The 22,698-nt window shown below is 32.4% G+C and overlaps 1 protein-coding gene across 11 annotated transcripts in view; it reads left to right on the plus strand.

The window, feature by feature from the left end:
* Positions 1-377: 377 nt before the first annotated feature.
* Positions 378-22,698, plus strand: part of LOC148619042 (lipopolysaccharide-induced tumor necrosis factor-alpha factor homolog) — a 31,596-nt gene continuing 9,275 nt past the window's right edge. For 2 of the 11 annotated variants that reach the window (XM_088578559.1, XM_088578563.1), the window contains exons 1-7: positions 378-447; positions 9,188-9,256; positions 11,397-11,429; positions 11,804-11,845; positions 12,655-12,681; positions 14,781-14,792; positions 16,203-16,413. In XM_088578559.1, the coding sequence (XP_088434685.1) occupies positions 9,214-9,256; positions 11,397-11,429; positions 11,804-11,845; positions 12,655-12,681; positions 14,781-14,792; positions 16,203-16,413 (368 nt within the window). In that variant the 5' untranslated portion in view covers positions 378-447; positions 9,188-9,213. Of the gene's footprint in view, positions 519-644; positions 686-1,185; positions 1,305-9,187; positions 9,257-11,396; positions 11,430-11,803; positions 11,846-12,654; positions 12,682-14,780; positions 14,793-16,202; positions 16,414-22,698 lie in introns of those variants that run through there. The other 9 variants (XM_088578564.1, XM_088578565.1, XM_088578568.1 and 6 more) reach the window with 7 other exon arrangements.

Below are 22,698 nucleotides of genomic sequence, written 5' to 3' on the forward strand. Positions count from 1 at the left end.
AAGTCCTTTCAAACGAAATTTAAGTTATCGTGTGGTAACGTTATATAAAGAGTTGAGGAGTTTAGAGCGAACTAATTTCCGAAAAGCTGCGGTAATTTAGGTTTTAAAGGAAATTTATAAGTTTTTTAAGTATCCACATATGATTTATGCCACCACGAGAGTAGGTGGTATTACAACAAGCTTTCTGTCAATCCTTCACTGAGGAGAATATCTTTGTAAGATGAATTGACATCTCCTTTGTGGAAGCAAGATGGATGATATCCTGCTATTTATCAGGAATAAGTTGGTACGGGTACGGATACCAATTACATAATTTTGTGCGTGCTCAAAACAAAAAAACAGGAAGTTATGCAATATTTTAGCGCATGTCAGTTGTCAATGTTTTTCCCGACATTTTATTGAAATTTGACACACCTAATCTGTTATTTACATCAAATTATCAGAAAGGTAAAAATATCATTATGCAAGTTTTCATTATCGAGCAGAACTTTTGTGGTATGAACCTGACTTTGGTTCTGGTAATAATTTTACATTAGTCAATTGTAACAATACATGTCATGTTATTTAGGAACAGGCATTATTGTCAATAGTGATGTACACAATCTAATGGCCTTTCAATTCAACGTAGAAATTCCACCTAAAGTGAAACCTAGTAAATTTTATAGAAGTCTCAAAAATTTTGATAGTAAGCATTGTTATTTTTATTTTTTACTTTTATCTTTATTAACGTCAATAACGATATATTTTACTCTATTACGAAAATTGACTTTTAACTATGTTAATGACAATACTTTATTATATAGCAGCAATGATCTACAAGATTATTGACGATATTGTAAACACTCTGGAACAGGGGAGTAATATTTTAATCAAATGGTTCTCAGACAATCATATAAAGGCCAATCCTGACAAGTTTCAGGCTATTGCGATTGGCAGTGTGACTCAAAAAGAGAACATTACTTTTCATTTAGATGGAAATGGTACATTTGTATCCTCTGTGAGGATGAGTTAAATATAGTTGGTATGACATTTGATTTTAAATTGAACTTTAATAGTTGTATCTCAAATGTATGTAAAAAGGCATCACAACAATTAAATGTATTAAAAAGAATTGTAAATCCTCTCAGTAAATTTGGTGAACGTACAATATATTATTCTTTTATCAGTGTTTTAGGAATTTTTCAGAAATTGATGTTTCCTCGGGAAAAATCCATATAAAATCAACTTTCCCACAATCAATGAATGCTTTCCTAACAAACCAAATCCTTACAGCATATGAAGTTTTCAACTTGCCACAGGAAAGAGTAAGTACCTAACTTTCCCTGACCCAAATTTCACTTGCCCTGGGTAACGGTAAATAAAAATCCTAGAACACTGTTTATACTAACAAATTTCAACTATTGTCCATTAGCACTGCATTTTTGTAATGAAAGCTGTTCAAAAAAGTTAGAAAAGATTCAAGAAAGAGCTTATGAGTACATATGAAGAGTTGTTAATAAAATCTAAGGTGCCATCCTTAAGTTAGACGTTTGGCGTGGATTTTTATGCACAGCGCACAAAAAGTGCTGCATGTGAGCCCAATGGTGCACATTATTCCGTAGGTCAGTCTCCAAATTTCTGGATTTTTTTCTGTGCTGTGTCTGGACCTGTATCTGCATCTAAAAGTAGTAGTTTTGCAGTAAACATGAGAAGGAAATGTGGTCAAAAACTGCCTGAGGTGTGCAGGGGGCACGATCATTTCCCCTGGTCCTATTGACAGGAACCATTAAATTTCAGTTCAGCTGACTGACTGAAAACAAATGGACATGGCCGGCAAACCTAGAGTCAAGAATTTCGAGTGAAGATTAAGCTGTTCATTATCCATGGGCCTGGTCCAGGTTGTATACGATCCTTATAAGAACTGAAAGATTCTTTGTGGAGCTGTAATATCATATTGAATTACAATTTGAATCAACATATTGCCATAATAAAAAAAAACAACATATACTAGTATTTATTTTTATTCATTTGGAGTTTATGAATCTCTGTCAGTGTTCTCCCCAGGCCCTTAAAGCGCTGCATCGAGATTGAGCACTGCACTATCGAGATCGGTACTTTGCTATCTTGCTCCAAGTGCTGTGCTATCAAGTTAAAATTTGAGGATTAAAAATCAATTATGACAGGAAACGTGTGCTATGGTCATCGTGACTGCACAGGTGTCTGAATCCAATAAAAGTTATGATATAGCCATGAGATTCTTTATCAGTCACTCCATCTGGCAACAAATTAATTTTAATGAAGGTGTCAATCAGACACTAATGTCTTATACTGAACCAATCAAACTGACTATGATAAAAATTCACTCAATCTTTGCCAAAAGCATGTGGCTATTTATAAATGCAAAGTTGAAGAATTGCACAATCACATGATGTTTTCAACATTAAGAAGCTGATTTACCTTATAAAAGAACATATTAAGTTCCCAAACAATATTTATTCCATCAGATACTTCCAAAACACTTTGAAAAGAAAAAGGAAATGGCTGACTTTTGTTGACATTGCCATGTTGTTGTGCATCAAGAGCGCATGTTTTTTTGGTGGGAAAATTAGTTAAGAATTAGATCGTAAAATATCCCAAGTCTAAAAATAGTACAACAGGTGTGGGGGGAGGAAATTTCTTTGTAAATCATGATATGGGGTTCTTGTCATGAATAAACTACATATAAACATAATATTTAAAAACAAGACAACTAGTGTGCCAACTTTTAATAACAAGAATAAGATTTTTGTTTTTTCCTGGTATAACTAGGTCAACTCCACATTACTTCCTGAAAATTTTTTGGAAACATGAATATTAAAACCAGAGTAGTCTGATTAGATAATATTCTAAATCTACAAATATATTGAAAGTTACTAAGACTAGAACAAGAGTTTAATAGAGATTGCTCTTAATCAAATGAATATCACATTCGAAGGAGCCACTGAGGCCCCTAAACAAATGAAATATTGTAATTTCCAATGGATCTGCTGTCAGCAAAAATTTGAAGAACACTTGGTGTGTATGAATTAGAGGAAATATTTATGAAGATTATCTTTAATTTTTCTGTTAATTTAAAAAGGAAAAATAAAAAATGGTATTGAAGTTATAATTACTGCAAAAGATGAAAAAAAGGTAAACTATTTACCTACAAATAATTCATGTAAATATAAACAGCAATGTACAAATGTACATTTTTAATACACTGATCAATCTTTATATAATACATTAAATACGAAGTGGCACGTTTTGCATATTAATGTAGTGTCACTCGCTCTGAATACAGTGCTATCTGAAAATCTTGGGGAGAACCCTGTCTGTTACATGCGTCCTGAAACGGTGAAAAATGCGGGTCGTGACCAACAAATTTTGTAAATGACCGACAACCATTTCCAATATCAGACATAAAAAATTGTCAACCCTTATAAATTACAGTCTGCATGGTTTTATTAGTATATAAACATCCTTACTACCAGTCTCCTAATTGTTTTTTGGAAATTAATTGACAGATGTGTGTCAATTTTAGCCGATGTGCAGCCACCTGTGACTGTGATTTACCTGTAATTGGTTAGTTGATTGCATAATTGAATTAACATTGCACATGCAGCCCCATTGTGTATACAAATTATTTGAAGTAACTTGGAGAATTTTCATACATTTATTAGTTGATAAAGAAGAAAAAAGTCAACCATTTTCTCGCCTATCTTTCAGAGGTAACGAAAGCACATGGAACTGAAACTATGAATCAGTTGTAGTTAGTAATTATTAATTCATTGTTTGAATCATTTTATCACAGAACTGAGTTAAATCAATGTGCAAAATGATTTTGCGATTTTCTTTTACAAATAATCAACATTTTTTTCATCACTTGGAAGTTTTCAGCTGTTTGCCTTTGTGATGTCGAAATAGAACTCGTTCACTCGCTCTAATATTTTGTAAAAGACAGTATGTGATGAAATAACACAATTTCCAATTTATCTTAAAATAACTTCGTTTTTTTATGTGTATTTTCGGTCTGAGAATGTAAAAGACTGACACAAACATCTGCTGAAGTTTGATAAAATGTCCAGCATGAGCTGTCAAAATTTCCAGACCCTTGCTCTGTTACCTCTTACCTAAAGTAAAACTATAAAGTGTATACAAATCTGAGGTTAACTATTTATTGGTTGAATCTTTCCTGCTATGTAAAAATGACCCCTTGTCAGTGTTTTAACTAAGTTTTTGTATAGCAGGAAATTAAAAATGAATAGCAGGAAACCCAAATTATGGTGGGGGGTTTGAGTAGGGGGCCTGGGGGGGCAAAACCCCCCTGGCCGAAAACGAATTTAAGCTTTTTCAGTTCTTTTTTTTACGTCTCTTTAACAATGGTGCCTCTAATCCAGCTTGTATTTTTTTCTAAAAATGATAGATATTGTTATAGCCATAATGTATATTCACCATAAACAGAAACATTGTGTGTTTATAATATTTCTGGTGCTTTGTGCTTTTTGTTGCATGGACTTCTTTTCTTTCATTGAAGTCAAAAACGATTGTGATGCGAAAACAATAATTTCGGATCCAAAACGGTAAAATAAGAAAATCCGGATTTCAAATTTTGTAATTTTGAACAGATGGATAGTTTTGTCTATCATTATATATTGGTTTGCAAATAAATTTGAAATGTATTGAGGGGAGAGTGGGCACCTGAGTCTGAGAAAGGTGACTAAAGGGTAAAAAGCCATAAAAATGTAAAAGTTCACAAACCAGTTTTTATCATAGTTTAGCCCAGCAATGTTTTTTAAATACAATACTAAATGTTTGAATGGTGGGAAATTCAAAATAAAAATGGATCTCCATGGGTTCACATCCTCGAAAGAGGTAGAGCCCCCACTCTAAGAAGCCAAAACTTGATAAAAAGGAAAGGGATAAAATTTATGATGAAGAAAGGAGAAATTGTTTATAAGAATCAGACAGTAAAAATATGTCACATTCTCTGCTTCTTTTTCTAATAGAAATTATTGCACTTGTTACCAAATCATATGACACATATTTTGTCTTTGAAATGTTACTTTCAATGTGGGTAAGTTCATTTAAAGTCTGGGTAAGTCATTTTTTGGTGGCTTCTTACCCGTGGTAAGTCAGGTCAACAAAAAAATCCTAGAATACTGATAACCAGAAAAAAACTCAGCAATAGGCGGCTTATTTTACCGGCTGCCAGCTACTATTGAAAGCACTGCTTAAAATAACGCCATATTGGTCCCCTTAATTCTGAAAATGACCCTGTTTTGCTGTCAAGGTAGCCACTGGCCCCCTTTTGCAATTTTATGGAATGAACACTGTATGCTGATACCATATTTGCGACAATCGTAATGTGCATGTGAAGTGGCCGAGACAAGAGTAGGTGGAGCTTTTTACTTTTGGAATGGAACGATAGCGGACAAGTAAATTTTCAGCAGACTTATGATGATTCTGTTTGATTCCTGTTTTCAAAACTGTGTCTGCTCCATTTTGAATGAAAAGTAGCAAATATGGTATCAGCATGCAGGAAAATGATTCCAGAATTGTATTAGGTAGGTGTGACGTACGATTTAAACTTGAAAGTCATTAGAAGTGGTTGAAGGGCTATACTCCACAGTACCGCTGAATCTTCAACTTTTTGTATGGCACATCATTCTGACCTCAACTTGACATATTAATATCCAAATAAAAAAGTGGAGGGTTGCGGAGTCAGGGGAAATTCAGACTAAGAACATGAACACTGTGAACAATGTACATGATGTAGCCATTGTAGGGACTATTATTAAATTATGGCAGGTTGCTATCAAATAATTTTGTATTTGGTAGTAACCAGACATTCATAGAAATAAGTGCCTGTGGCTAAGACACTTATATTTTCAGTGTTGTCCTGGTTTGCTAAAGTGTAAATAAACAGGTAGTTCTGTTGAGTTTGTTAATATTTTTCCCTGTGAGTTCTATAATTAATATGAGGAAGGTAAAACCTATTAGGGCTCCCAAAGAAATATTTATTAAAAAAACACCTTGATAATTATGTCAGCTCTGATTAGATATGTTATTCTTATTACATTCCAATATGGGTAAATTTTCTAATAAAATACGGTTTTAATTGTCTTAATTGTCAGTTGATAGTACAACCTCAGCAGTCACTTTACACAATCTTCTCGGCAGAAGTATAGATTGGACGTAACACCCACTCTTGAACTTGTGATGCCCTTGCCTTGTTGCAGGCATGCATGGATTTTTTCTACGATGCCCTACCATTTTCTGTCATAAATGTGCCTTTTTGAAGCGACTATCGCAAGCAGCCATCTTCATTGTTTTTCTCTTGAGACTTGAAAAACAACTTCCTTGTTTATTGATACATGTAGTGCAGAAGCAATCTAATTAGCATTTTTGTTCACCTTGGTATTGGTCTGTGATTAATGATTTGTACTAATGTGATTTATCATAAATTGATCACTTGGGATGTTATAACTTTAAAACAACCAAAATGCAGACAAAATATAGATGTGAAAAGGAGCAAAGTAAAAAGAATGCGGGCGAAAACAAAGTGTGACATTTTTCTTCACGTCATAAGTGTTTTAACTATTCTTGTGTTCTTTTATATTATTATTTACTGAATTTTGATTTTGGTTAAATTTAACAGTTTTCTATCCAACTAGAGTAACAAAAACTTAGCAAAATTGCATATATATATCCCAAGGCTTTGTGACTAGGGATCATATTTTGGTACCAATTTATTTAATTATCTTACTTATAACATGTTTCTAATATGATGTCCTTAAAAGGCTTTGAGACCACAACTGTGGTTGATTTTCGATTGCTATATGATCAGCACACGACTTAATAGGTGTGGCTAGTCTGTGTGTAAATTACTGCCCAACTCAATCATGTAAAAAAAAACATGTAACATTCTGCTGTGTATCAGTTGTTTTCATTCATTTCGGTAGCATGAATGAACGTCGAATTCATATTTAATAAAAATATTGAATGTTATGTTTTAGAAAAAATTCTATTATCTTCCGTTTAAATCACTTACACACCTACACGGTAGCACTCTCCATGTGCTATTTGCGCCATCATGTATGAAAACAAACAATAACAATCGTCAATGAATGAAGCATTGAACCTGTCCTTGTGTGTACACTGTGACCTTGTAATGCAAACAACTATTGCAGGGTTCTCACTAGGATTTTTACATAATGAGTCCTGGGACTCATCACTTTTTGGAGAGGTGAATCCCAGATTAACTTGGTGGGTCCCACCCTTTTCCTGGTTTAAAATGCAGGTCCGGGTGTTAAAAGAATAGGCCTGCAGCAAGGCTAAGCTTGTCGTAAAAGGCGAGTAAATAGTGCTCTGCCCACAGAGCAACTGGGATGTGTGCCCCAGGTGGTGGAATGGGGTACCCCTGGCTTGTTACATGCTGTGGTTGTCAGGCTATAATACGAAAAACCTGACCGCAAACCATAGTGGTGCACCGTGTTGGGAAAGATGCCACGTTCCTCGCACGTTAAAGAACCCTACTGTGGTATTCTCCCAGAGTATGAACCATAGGGCTCCGCCACAGGAGGCTAATTTGCCCGACCCTACCCCCCTCTCCCTATTTCCAGTGGCAATCAAAATTTTTCAACCCAATTGTCCTTGTTTCCCATCCCTTTTTCATTTCATCATTTCATGTTCATTTTATCATCAATTTCATGTTCATCGTCTGAATATAGCTGAAATATTGCTGCTCGGACGTTAAACCCCAACAAACAAACTGCTTTAAAACCAGTTCCAATGCTACATTCATTATTTTAGTGCATACATAGTACTACATATATGTATGTACAATCATACAAAACCATATCTCACTACAATTATGTATGTCATCCATATTAAATTGTGTAGAGTAAACTCGGCATCTTTTTTTTAAATGAGAACAAATTTATTCTGTTTGCTGGCATCATTACATAACTCAATACATAATGTGTATTTAGTTCCATGTACCTACATACCTACCATCTTTTGAAAATCCCCATTGGGGTTTTTAAGCGGGACAATGTGTGAATCGACCTTTGGGATATATTTTGCAAATTGCAAAACCATTTCAACAGACATAGCGTTAAGTGTACAGCCAAATATTGACAAATATGGTGAATTTTAGAATTATTAGAATTAAAATAAATCACAGAAACAACATTTTATCATTGTTTTACCACAGGCTGACCATTTATGCCAATATTTTCAAATAATGTGGCATAAACGGTCAGTATGTGGTAAAACAATTATAAAATGGAGTTTATGTGATTTATTTCTTAAATATAGTTGTTCTCAATGATTTATTAGTTTTTTTAAATAAATTATTATATACTATGCTCCCTCCTCCTGGTAAGCAGTACTCTTCCTAATCAACTCGAGGGATTTTAATGAAATATACCTACTCTCAGAGGACTCCAAAGGGAGATACCTGTAGTCCAAATTAAGTCTTACATAGTAAAATCTCATAAGTGCAACTCCTCCTAAACTGCTCAAGGGATTTTGATGTAATTTTATTGGAAGATTGGGTATCATATGCAGATGTGCTTGCAGGAATATAATTATTGTCGGATAATGTCGAAAGGAGATAATTCAACAAGCTTTTTACATTGAAGTCCATTTGATGCAGTCTGTGTTCTCTATTATGAGCTTTCTCACAGTATTTCTTGTTAATTTTGTGATGGAGACTGCCACATTTTATATTTCAAATTATTAGTGATGTCTTTTCATGGTGTAAATTTATCTTAAATGAGAATATTTAGGTAAAAGGGTAAACATTTGATGTTCGTACATGTCCTACATGTATATGAAGGAACATCAAATGTTTGCTCTTTACCTAATTATTCTCATATGAGATAAATTTACACCATGAAAAAGATAAAATATTTGAAGTATTTCACATTTAAGCAGTGAATTTTCTTTCAAATGAAACATTACTTTAGTCTGACACTGGTACTTTGTGTCTTTGAAATCCTCATGATCAGTTTATACCCCAAGATAAGATACATGTACCTGACTGAGAAAAGTGCATTTTATACTGTAGTACATATATCATTGTATGAATTGAGAAAGGTCAGAAACAAATAAATACAAAAACAAATGAGAATTCCAACACAATTATCTGTGCTGGCTAGATTATTTTATTTGTCTTTTTTAGAATTAAATACCCAGTAATTATCGAAAATGTCGGGACCACCACCACCATACCCAGGAGGAAAAGCTCAAGGTATGGATCTATTGATATTTACCTGCAATTAAAAATGATGAAAGCATTTCTGGTTATTTTAATGATTCCTCTCCTTATGGAAGAAAATGAATATTTACTATACACATAACTCCATGTATCCTTATTGATCAAATTTGAGGAAATACTTGCAAGTTGAAATTCAATTTTGCTTGTAGAAATTATTTGCACTTGCTAAAATTTGCCAGTGGAATTTTATATGTCATATAGGTAAAGTCCAGAAATAACCCAAAAAACTTGAATTTAATGACTAAATTCTCAGTACTAGCTAAATTTACTAGTGGAAAAAATTGTGAAATACAATCCCAGGTCCTATTTATCTTAAAATCACTACATTTCCTTGTTACATGTATGATTGTAGAGGTGTAAAAACCAAAAAGATTGAAAGTAGACAGGAAACAAGTTGCAGATTGTTGAGATGTGTTTTTTATGTCTGAGATCTGTCTTTCCTGTTAATCTTTGAAATGATTAATTTCTAATAGGATAGAAATCACATTGTTGGTCTGCCTGTTCTGTCCATATAATCTTTTACTAGTCTTGTTGCATATATGTAATGTGATCTGATAGTGGCAGTAGAAATTTGCATTAGCTAAGCCACACTGTCATAGGAATAAAGCCACAGACAAATGCTGTGGTTAATTTCAAGGTATTTGTATAAGAAATTCTCAAAATAGAATTAGCTACTTTTGAGCTCCTCTAGCATTTGGCTACATGGCTGCTTTCTACTACTAATACAGTAAGCTGCTTGACAAATTATATTCAAGTTAAAATTTTATCCTACATCATACAGTTACACAGGCAAAACTATTTCACACGAATTTCACATGATTTTCACACAAATTGAGCAAATAATATAAGTGACAGAGTTCATGTGAAATTGGGGTGAATGGAGCCTTCATGTGAAATTCACACGAAATGTTCACATGAAACTCGTGTTTAGTGAATTTTACATGATAATCATGTTAATTTCATGTGAATTTCACATGAATTTCATGTGAAGCTCAATTAACATGGAGTTCATGTGAAAAATATTTGCCTGTGTAATCATAATCCAAATTTAGAGCTTGAATTTTGTGTGTATGATTGCCCCAACTATTTAGGATTTGACCTCCATGGGTAAATCAAGCTGTGCTTGTCAAAGCTTTTATTGGATATCCTTGCTTATCTGTTTGTCATTAAAAAATATCTATAGGTGTTGTTATCCACCATACAACTTCATAGTTGTGAAAAGTTTAATGTTGTCGGTCCATCCGCCTGATTTTAACAGACTACTTTATTGAAAATGATGGTCCAATCAAAAGGATTCTGGCTATGTTTTTTTGTGTGTTCACTTAGGTCTTGTCATATTACCATGCACTTTTAAATTAAATTAATAACTCGTGAGAATTGTAAAGCTTACTAGTCTTTAGAATTTAGAAATACAAAATGTAGCTTTGATATCATGATTTACTTTGTATCATGCTCAACAAACATTTTGTTTACTACTTGTAATTCAATTGTTACTTCTGATTTACAATACATTGTACATTCAGATTTATAACGGATTGTTATAAAATACATTGAGATGTTATTAGATTACCAATGAAAGTCTTGGCAGTTATTCAAATGTTGTAAATTTTTGTTCTAAGTAATTTATTTTTAACATTAACATTTAGTCTGCTATTTGTTATCTAATACATTGGACTTCCTTGTTGATATCTTGTTTAAATCTTCACTTTTATGTTCAAAATATCATTTGGTTATTTTACTTAAATGTATAAATTTTACCTTTATCTGGAGATATTGACATATAGCTAGTGTTTTTTAAAAAAAATCTGAATAACAGATTGACAAAAGTCATTGAGCAGACAGCAAAGAGTTGTTATTCTTCAAATAAGAAGTTGATTAATATGTAATTACTGAAAAATGTAATGTAATATAAATCATGGTAACTGATACAGAAAGCCTAAACTTGTCTTCCTTCAAAAAAGTAGTCTAACTTCAGTAAACCAACTGCACAAACTGCACTTTGATCTATGTTTGTTCAATATGAAAATGAGAGCTCATAAATTTTTTGACACCTTGAATACAATTTTTCTTTAAAATTTATACTTTTTACAGAAAATGTTGTTTAACTTTTCAGAAGCCTACTCACAGCCACAACCACCACAACAAGGTAAATAGTATAAGTCTCTATACTTATCATTGAATTGTCATATATGGTACAGTTTGGACATTGAATATACACCACATGTATATCAACATCACCTCTCAAGCCAGTTACGCTCATTGTCAAATTCTACTTGACATGCACATACACATGTGTGTAGTCGTTTTTTTCAAATAAAAATACTCAAAGTTGTTCTTGCAGGCCTTTAGAGGAAATTTCCATGTTGAAGCATTTAACTTCCTGATATTTCCTTGATTGCAGAAAAAAAAACTAAGATTTAGATGTTTGATAAAATCATGACACTTCAGTCCACATTTCGACAGTAGCATGATTGAAATGCCAATGAGACAACCTGATAAATCAGTATGTTTTATTTACAGGTTATCCTCAACAGCCTCCTCCCCAGGGATATGCACAGCAAGGTAAAATTAATAAATGTAGATCCTGAAATTTCTTAGGAATCAATATTTGTTACTTTTTGCTGTCAGTTTTCTCATCAACTACGGTACTCATCACAGCGGCTTGAAATTTTTCATACATGTATTCTTCCTGTAGGTATGCCATATGGTGAGAGATGTTTTTGGAAAAATTCAACAATTGATAGTTTACCCAGGACTCTTTATTTTTGAGATATTTTGAAAGTTGAAATTTTAATAGCATTTTTCTTAGCAACTACTCATCACAGTGGCTAGGAATTATTACACAATCTTTCTTTCTGTATGCCATGTGGTGGGATCCATTTTTCAGAAAAAATTACAGCAACTTCCTGTTTACCAATGATTTTGTTTATTTCCTGACTTGATATTTCTGCAAGTAGTTCTTAAATTTATTCACAATTTTTTTTAGTGCTGATGTCCTTAAACTTGTAATACATGTAAATTAATACTCTTCAGATTTAAAAGACATTTTTACATTTCTCATTGTAAACAAAATAAGTTTGTTGTTTTTTTTTTATACTTTACTCAGTACTGGTGTATAATTGTATTTAGACTGCCACAAGTCTGGTGGCTGATAAATTGATAGTGCTACCCAGATTTCAGTACAAACATTGACTTCTATCACATATTTCATTTTGCTTTGATGGGTAAAAACTTCTATTCATTTGAATGTTTTTTCCTTCTTGATGCTGTTCCAACATGATTTATGAGACAATTTTGGATAATTTTTTAGCTTCTTTGCATTAACTTTTTTTTTTGTCAATGACATCATAATTCTATTCTGTTTTGAAAAGGATATAGTCAACCCTACCCACAGCCAGGTGAGAACACGTTTGTTACCTGTCAATGATGTATTATTTAGTATATAGATATACCATTGTGAATAATGACAAAAAACAAAGCTTATGAAGTGTTAAAGTTTCACTGCTACCAAAAAAAGAAAACAAAGTGTCTTGAATACTTGTTTTTGCCAAAATATGAATTTCAAGAACCAAAGTGCTGGATAGTACAGTGTTACATGTACATTGGTCTGGGGATCATTTTTATTTTTATAAATTCCTTGATAGTTATGTATCCATTGAGAAGCTCCTAAGTTTACAAATTATCTAATACTGCATCTTAAACAGCAATAATAAGGAAGATTTAATACATTTATATATCTAGGCCCCATTATTATTAAAATCAGGTTACATTTTTTTACTTTCTGTTTCTTTAAATTGTATGAACTTACTGTTAAAATGTCCTTAAGGAAGAGTTTCCAGTGTAGCTATAAAAACACTGAATTTAATAACTGTGACATCATCAAACTTTTTTAATGATTTACTGGTTGAATTTGGATACTTAAATTAAATAATAAGGAATGACAGTTATATTTTTTAGGTCTATTTTAAGTAACCTCAATGCCCATGGTGTACACTTTAAATAAGCTGCTATGCAGGTTATTTAGTGTGCACAATGTCAATGAGATTGTGGTTATTTTTTCATAGATCAAAAAAATATAACAGTCATTCATTAAGTTTATACATCGTATAAAAACTGTTTGAATTCTTTTATTCTTTTCATGGGTGAACAATAGATCGATCTTTAATGGAAATTAAAAATAAATGGTTTAAATGTCATTTTAGGATTGTCTGTGTGAAGCAATAAAACCAACATTCATGAACAGGGAAACAGTTAATGAACAAGGGTTAATTGTCCCATCATTGGTTATACTAACACAACTTAATCTAAAACTCAGAACATGCTTATAATTGAATTTCTTATGATTTTTGTTCCTTAATCAAAATTAGTTTGGGATTATTTGAATTGTGGTTTGGAGACCAATCAACGTAAAACAACATCACAGTACAAAATTAGTTGATAAAAAATTACCCAAAGAGTCCTAACCAATCAGAATGCTTATTTCAAATAAAATCATTTTTTAATGTACCTAAGGGAACACTTGTTTATTTCAGACGGAACTAAATATACTTGAAATGTTAAGAAAAATCCTATGTTACTTTGTTCTAAACAAGTACATGTCTACAGGGGAACTGTTAGCCTATATTTATTTGAATACATGTATTGAACATATTTATGAGAATTTTTGTAACTATCAAAGAAGGTGGGGAAAAAATCCTAGTTTTTGACTTGTCATTATTCACAAAGTGTTGTTCGTATCTTTTTTTTTATATTGAACCTCCCAGAATTGTATTTCGAACACAGATATTTCTTACCAGTTGCAGTGTGCTTAATTAGCATATGACCTGACAGGATTGTAACCTAGACATTTACTGATGTCAGTATATGGACTCATTTTATTTTTATTTATGCTTGTAAATTAGTATAACGAAAGCCTTAGTATTTTCTTAAATATTAATGCCTGATTCAACACACTGTTCCTAGAAACTAAATAGTTGGTTTGTTTACTAATTTTAAATTAAAAAAAGATATTCTTAATACATTACTAACATCTCTTTTGCATGTTTGCATGACAAAAATATGTATATACAAAGAGAAGGAAAGTAAACTAAAAGCTTTAAAGGGTTAAACATAAAACAAATTATTGTTATTTTTCTTGTGTAGAAAAGTGAAGAGTTTTAATAAATTTGCACTTTAAACATTTTAGTCCCAACTTGCACACACGTACTTGTTTTTAGATTTTAATCCAGTGTATTTCTTGCTTAAAACTAGTCATAAATCTTGTGACTACAATTTTTGTTTTAATTATTTAATAGAAATTTTGTAAGTTCTTAAATTTTCCATTTTTAAAATTTTGTTAGTTCTTAAATTTTCTATTTTTAAATGTCTGTACCAAGTCAGAAACATAGTGGCCATTTTCATTTTTCCAGTTAATTTGTTCATTTAGTTTTGAGATAATTTTGTCATTACCATTATTTACAAAAGCTCAATATTCTATTGTTTTGTTTTTGCTACGTAGGAGCATATCCAGGTGAGAAATATTCCCTGCATGTTTTTTGTGTGTGTTATTTTTGGTAAATTGTCCTAGACATGGGTTTATACTGTTACCTTCTAATAATACATGTTACTCCTCATTGCGAACTAATCCAATCTAAATCATAGTGCATGTCGATCAGTGATTGAAGAAATAATAGTCAGTTTTGAACCTTAGTATACAATGTCAAATCTGTCTCCCTATTGCCTTTCCTACCTTTTATGGTTGCATGGACTATATAATTTTGCCGGTAGTCATACTAAGTTGGTTTTTGCTGTTTAACATTATACATGTAGTAAGTTCCAGTGACGGATTGTGATGAAACTTACACAGATGGGGTTGGATTCAAAAGTAATGCAAATATAATATAATAATCACTGTTACTTACATGTATGGTATTTTTATTGGATAATTAGTTGTTGTTTATGCATATTCATGAAAATTGCTTATTGATTTTTAGTTCAGGCAAAGGTCAGGGTCTATTATCCATTAAGTAGATTTTGAAAGTGTATTCTTTTGTTTATGGCATGATTAGTTTGCTCTATGGAACATCATCCACCCCTTTTGAAAAGAAAACAAGTCTTTCTCCAAAGTAACCCAAACCCACTATCCTTACCTAGGCCTACCTTATTTTTGATATGACCAGTCACCTGCTAATATGGTTTTGGGTCAAAGATTTATAAACTGTACATTTATCCATATGTCCATTTTATAAAAGTATAGACAAAATCTAAATATAAGACAGAATGAAAACATGTTGTTGAGGTGAATACAAGGAAATGTTGACCATGTTATCATTTCTTCATTTCCTATTTATTTATACTTGATTTCATATTTTGCATCTATGTTCACATTTCCAAGTACTCCATGCTATTTGATAAAATCATTAATTTTTTTTCAATTTTTGTTTTGGAGATGAAATGTTTCGTCAGATTGTATTATACAGACATGATTTTTTTCTGCTTTTTTAGCGGACTTTGCACTATTTCAAATCAAGATTTTACCGTTAGGATTCTTTTTTTACCATATACATGTATTTACTACCGATTTTGCCAATTTCCACTTTGTTTGTAGACCTCGTAAAATCATGCCTGGTTAAATGAATTGAGGTTTCATAGGGACACTCGGTTCCTGGATAATTAGAACCAAAGAATCCTGATACATGTACCTCTAAATTGTAAATTTATTTTACTTAGTAGTTATTTCAGCACTACATGCAGCTGTCACATGTTTTTTTCTTCTATCAAAAATGTCCTCAAATTTTTTTTCAGGATTTTAATCATAGAAAAGATTTTTTCCACATACACCTATCAAAAACAATATTAAAAAACAATATTCCTTGATTGTTCAGTAGTCTAGTAAACTCTATCACACATCTTGATTAACATCTTCAAACCTTTTGTCTAGCACAACCTGGATATGGACAGTCTGCCTATGGACAACAGCAGGCTAGCACTACAGTTGTAGTTGGTCAACCAACCACCGTGTTAGTTCAACAGTTCCGTGAGGCACCTGTAAACACACAATGCCCCCATTGTCATGCCCAGGTTATTACTGCTACCCAGTATGAGACTGGTACATTTTCCTGGATTATTTGCCTGGTTCTTTGTATTGTTGGGTAGGTATATTTTATACTAGTTATAAGGAGGTAAACCTAGGGTAAGGGATATAACTCTTACAAAACATTGGAATGTTTGTGTTAAGCATTTTACATCAATCTCATCTAAATATCAAAGTAACGGATTGATTTCACTCCATTTTGAATGAAAGCTTGATAGGCTTTTGTGAACTTGAATATTCATGATGCAAACATATCACTGATTTCAAGAGTTGTGTCCCTTACCCCAGGTCTAACTCCGTAATGTTATGCTGAAGTAGTATATTTAGTTGGTTGCAGTACATAATTTGTATCTCTATTCTACTAATATATCTTGGCGTTTTTTGTTATAAAATAAATGTTGGTATGGTTACTTTATTTTCTTAATGGTTAATCACATCATTCAATTGTATGTTTTTACAACTATTACCCTGCAGTGTGTCAATCTGTCCTTTTTGCCCTGTATACTAAGGTGTCATATCACAAAAGAATGTTTGGATTGATTTTGGGGGTTATAATTTGAACTAATTAGGAATGAGGGGCATAAAGCTTCCAGAAATAATTGTTTTACTAATGTCCTGACAATAGCTTGAGTAAACGGATCTCTTCCAAATTGTACTACCAAATTGATGTCATACCAAAGAAGGAAGACTGGGATTGATTGTGAGGGTTGTGACCTGATGTGAGTAAGAATTAAGGGAAACAAAGGGGCCAGAAACAAGCATTTTTCATTAAATATATGGATAATTTAGTACATGTAATAGGGAATGGATTTCTGTGAAATTACACCACAAGGTGTCATACCCATCAAGGAAGGTTATGAATTATTTTGGTGGTTGTGACTGGAATGATTAAGGAATTAAGTGCCAAGAAGTGCCTAGCTCAGTTCTGGTCAAATGTCTTATCTTAATCAAATTTTAAAGCAATATTAAGTTTAAATGATGTGTCCATACTTGCCCCAACTGTTCAGGGTAATGTATGAACTATATGGTCTTTTCAAGCAGCACCCTGCAATTATAAGTCCTTTTATTTTGATCAAAATTTTAAACCTTTACAATTTGTAAATTTTAACTCAATATAATTATAAGTTTTTCATTGAATTGCATCATTCAGTTTACATTTGTTATTAAACCTATAATTATTATGAGTCCCATGTAGTGTTTGTAGGCTATACTGCATCTGTTATGTTAATACTTCAACACTCATCAAATTGCTAAGCAAAAGTGACATTTGCCCTGTCAATGTTTTCAACAAAATTAAATACTGTTTAAACTTGACCTCCAAATAGAGACTTTATATATCATTTTCTCAAGTCAGTTCATGCATTCCATAATGGGGGAACATTTTTGCAGAGATTTACTTTCATGGTTTTTTTTCTTATTCATGAATTAGCGAAATAAATCTCTCCTAAAAATTAGTTGGATCACAGTATAACATTGCAACTTGTAGTTCTGGTTGTGATATATCCTTATACTTGGCTTTATGTAATAGTATATGTAGATTACGGTTTCTATTAATGCTTTTCTAACTTATACATTAATGTACTGCTAGGTCTTCTGTTCTAATTAACTTCTATTACTAAGTGTGTTACTGTTGTATTATTTACTTGGTTTCTATTTTATAATTGTAGTGTATTCTATGATCTTAAGGCTTCCTATACATTTAAGTGCAACTACTAATATACAACTCTAAGTTCATAGAATTCTTAAGGATTATAGAATATGAAAACAACCAAATAAAATAACAGTAGCACACTAGGATTTAGAAAAATATGCATACTAAAATTAACTTTGTGAAACTTGAGAAATCCAAACAAAATGCTAGAAAATCATTCCATTTTGCTATTACTGCGGCATACATCAATGCTGCTTTGAAAAGAAGGTTTGATGATTTTTTTTATACATTGCTTCATAAATACTATTTGGATTCATTGTTACTCAGTTAGGTGAAAGTGATGGTAACAGACATGTTCCCATTCCATGTTTAAAAAAAGGTCTGTTAATTGATAACTTAGTTTTCTATTTCTGTATTCCTTATAAAAGCAATTTTCAAAGCTGTCCCAGTACTAATGTATTATTCTTGTGCCTTTCATTTAATGAAACATTAGGTTTATTTACCACAAGTAATATGTGGAATGTATGACCAGAACTATGTATGGCTAAAAAATATTCTGACGGAAATGACGAAACTTGACGATGTGGAAGTGAACGATTGCACAAGTGTGGAGATGCTGTTTTGTCTAGATATGATTTTATATTTATTTTTTTATTTAATACACTCCCGAAGAGGGCGTAAATGGTTGTATTAATAATTTGGGTCTGTTACATGTATATTTATGGCCACAAAAAGCATCAATGTCCAGTTTAAGTTATGGCAGCTTCATTTTCGTATACTTTGTAAATGGGATTGAGAGCTGAATCAGTCTTGGAATATATTTGCTAGCCTCGATGATTACCGGTAAATACATGTCGAATCTTAGCTTTTTCCTAGATGGGATGGCTAAAACAGTTTTCAGCATGGTGCCTAGATGTTTACAGAAATTATGTAATTAGCTTTACTCATAATTATTTGTTAATAAAAAACTGAAACGATAACGAAACCAAACGAAAAAATCTAAACAAATTGATAAAATGTGAAGTTGCCAATCAACTTGAAACAAAATTAAGAAAAACAAATTGGAATTTAAGAAACAAAATAAATGAAACAAAACAAAATTAAGCAAAAATCTTTACAGACATTTCTAGTTTATAGGTCCCTGTGCTGGACAATTTGAACCAGAGACATATCAGACCATAATAATTCAGAGCATTCAAACATACATCTGGAAGAGGAAGGTTATTAGAATACTAAAACAGGGCTTACAAAATGAAAGTTGGCATGAATTTAATGTTTCTTTGAAAGGGTTTAAAATTTCACCTGTCTCATATTAATAATGCAGAAATTATTGGCTGTGTTGCTTTCCCCTCCAAAAAAGGACTAGTTTCATAGTTCGAGGGCACACATTGAGCTCTATCTATCATAGCCATAGACTCAAATCATATCATTTGAACTTTATATGCCCTAGTTACAGCAAATTTGAATGATTTTCTAGCATTTTTAGCTTACCTGGCCAAAGTCGTGAGCTATTGCCATCACTTGGTGTCCGTTGTCATCGTCGTTAATAATTTTTCAAAACTCTTCTTCTCTGAAACTACTTGACCAATTTGAACCAAACTTAGTATGAATGTTTCTTGGGGTATCCTGCATAGAAGTGATGTGGGGATTTTTGATTCATCGAAAAACATGGCTGCCGTTACTAAAAATAGAACATAGGGGTCAGACAGAAGTTTTTCGCATATATCTCATAAACCGTTAGTTTTAGCCAAATTCTGACATAGGGGTAAAAGTGTTCAGCATGATGAGATCTGTCTGTGGTCAAATTTTCATTTTAATTTATTAAGCCAGATTGCAGTTATTGCCCTTTTTCAACATTTTTTGCTATTTTTAATGTTATTTCTTTCAAAACTCTTCTCTGACACTACTTCACCATTTGGAACCAGACTTACTTTAAATGTTCCTTGGGGTATTGTGCATAGAACTAATGTGGGGATTTTTGATCCGTCGAAAAACATGGCTGCCGTTACTAAAAATAGAACATAGGGGTCAGACAGAAGTTTTTCGCATATATCTCATAAACCGTTAGTTTTAGCCAAATTCTGACGGGGATTCTGATGGGGTAAAAGTGTTCAGCATGATGAGATCTATCTGTGGTCAAATTTTCATTTTGATATGTTAAGCCATGTTGGAGTTATTGCCCTTTTGAGACGTTTTTTGCTATTTTGAATGTTATTTCTTTCAAAAATCTTCTCCTCTGACACCACCTGACCAAATGGAACCAAACCTGGTATGAATGTTCCTTGGGGTATCGTGCATAGAACTGATATAAGGATTTTTGATCCGTTGAAAAACATGGCCACCATTACTAAAAATAGAACATAGGGATCAGACAGTAGTTTTTCGCATTTATCTCCAAAACCATTAGGTTTAACCAAATTCTGACAGGGTTAAAGTGTTCAGCATGATGAGATCTATCTGTGGTCAAATTTTGGTGGAAATTTGTTGACCCATGGTGGAGTTACTGCCCTTTTTGGATGTTTTTTATCTGTTTGTTATTACTTTATAAAATCTTCTCCTGAGAAACTGCTCTACAGAATTCAATGAAAGTTGGTATTTTTTTTTTTAAGGGCATCCTTAACAAAATGACCATGTGGATTTTTGATCTGTTATAAAGCATGACCGCTGTTACTAAAAAAAAAATTGAACTTTGGGGTCAGATAGCAGATTTTTGTATATATCTCCAAAACGGTTAGATTTAACCAAAATGTGACGGTGGTAAAATTTTTCAGCATGAAGAGATCTATCTGTGGTCAAATTTTGGTGAAAATTTGTTTACCCATGTTGGAGTTATTGTCCTTTTTGGATACTTTTTTCTGTTTATGATGTTATTACTTCTCCTTAGAAACTGCTCTACAGAATTCAATGAAAATTGACATTTTTGTTTTATAGGGTATCAACGAAATGACAGATTTTTGATCGCTATAAAAAACATGGCTGCCATTTCTAAAAATAGAACAATGGGGTCAGACAGCAGATTGTTGCATACATCTCCAAATCTGTTAGGTTTAGCCAATAGCTTTCTATTGCTGAAATGATCCTTATGATAAGACTTACAAATGTGTCCAATGAATCAAATGGAGTCAAAATTGTCTGACAACTCCTTGTTAGAGTCATTGCCCTTAAAAGGCAAAAATTTAACCAGGTGAGCAATTCAGGCTATTGGGAGCCTCTTGTTATTGGATGTCTCAAGTTTCTAGTTCAATAAGTACATGTAGGTGGCTTTTTCAAACCTATTGTACCACCCACTAAGTTACAGGAATTATACAGGAAGTTTATGTTACCTTGTACTGGTAACACTCCAAAACTGTTTATTACATTTTGATGAAAATGTGAAGGTTGGATGACATATAGTGTGAAAAAAGGCAAGTGGACATAATTCCAGTTGAGTGTTTACATTTCTATAGACCAGCAAAAGATGGGAAAAATTGTATTTATACCACTGCAAAAAATCTGGGGTCATATATTGGTATGTCATCTTCTGTAGACAATTGTTTTTTGTGCGAAAACTAGAATATTGGCTGATCTTTATAATAATTTTTAACAAGATTCCAAACCATGATTAAGGTTGGTTTGCTTTTGGAGGTTTTTGCCCCAACTGTTTTAGAATTTAAGGGGTCAAAAAGTGGTTTAAAACAAGCAATTAATGGAATTTAACTGTATAATGCCACTTGAAGCATAGAAATGTCTATGACATTGTTCCACAATATTCTGTACCACATGGGTCAAACATGAATTGATTTTTGGGGTATGGACTTTTTTTTTTTTTTTTTTCAGAAATTAGGGGTCAAAAGTTGGGGTAAGAAACATGGATTTTCCTGATGTCCAGGCAATAACTTGATTATTAGTGTATGAATCTTTTTATTATTGCATTACAAGTTGCCATACCACAAAAGGAAGACGGTTATTGATTTTTGGAGTTGTGACTTGAGCAAAGTAAGAAAAAGAGGCCAGAAACAAGTATTTTCTCTATGATTTCTCGTTGATAGCTTGTTTATTTCTGGGCTAAATTTTAAATTTATTTTATTAGATTCCTCATGAAAATAATTCCTGCATGTATTTTTCAATCAAATTTCAGATTTTTTATGGTTTTCGAATTATAAGGGATCAAAGAGGACAATGCTATGCCCTAAAAAATTGACTTTTTTATGCAATTTTGATTTTATTTTTGTATTAGGATTCCCTATGAAATAAATGAGCTTTAAGAAGTATGCTAACCAAATTAGTCTTATCATTTACTGTTTCTGAGATTAATGAGGTACAAGTGATACATGAATGCACCCTGAAACAGACCTTTATACTTGAGATGAATTTCAAAATATTGTGCAGTATTGTATCCGAGTGAGTTGTTGTGTCCATAATGATCTGTAAGTTCCTATGTTTAGTGTGTCAAAAACTAATATTGTGTCTGCCTAAAGTGAACAGAGTTTAACTAGCTATGGTCATATCATGCTGCACTTGGTGAAGCTTTTCATTTTGAGTCTGTATGGTATCATCCGCTCCTTTGCTCATTTTAAAATTCTTAACCAAGAAAAGTGAAAATTCTTGAAATCATGTGTATCCACTTACTAACATACTGGTAGAATATCCCATTACAAGTAACGTACATAACCAAGTAGATGAATTAACAGACTAAATGGTCAGTTGGCTCAA

Source organism: Perna viridis, chromosome 4, assembly GCF_037379345.1.
Source record: "Perna viridis isolate PV_CMFRI_1.1 ecotype Kerala chromosome 4, ASM3737934v1, whole genome shotgun sequence".
In the NCBI taxonomy this organism is placed as follows: Eukaryota; Metazoa; Mollusca; class Bivalvia; order Mytilida; family Mytilidae; genus Perna; species Perna viridis.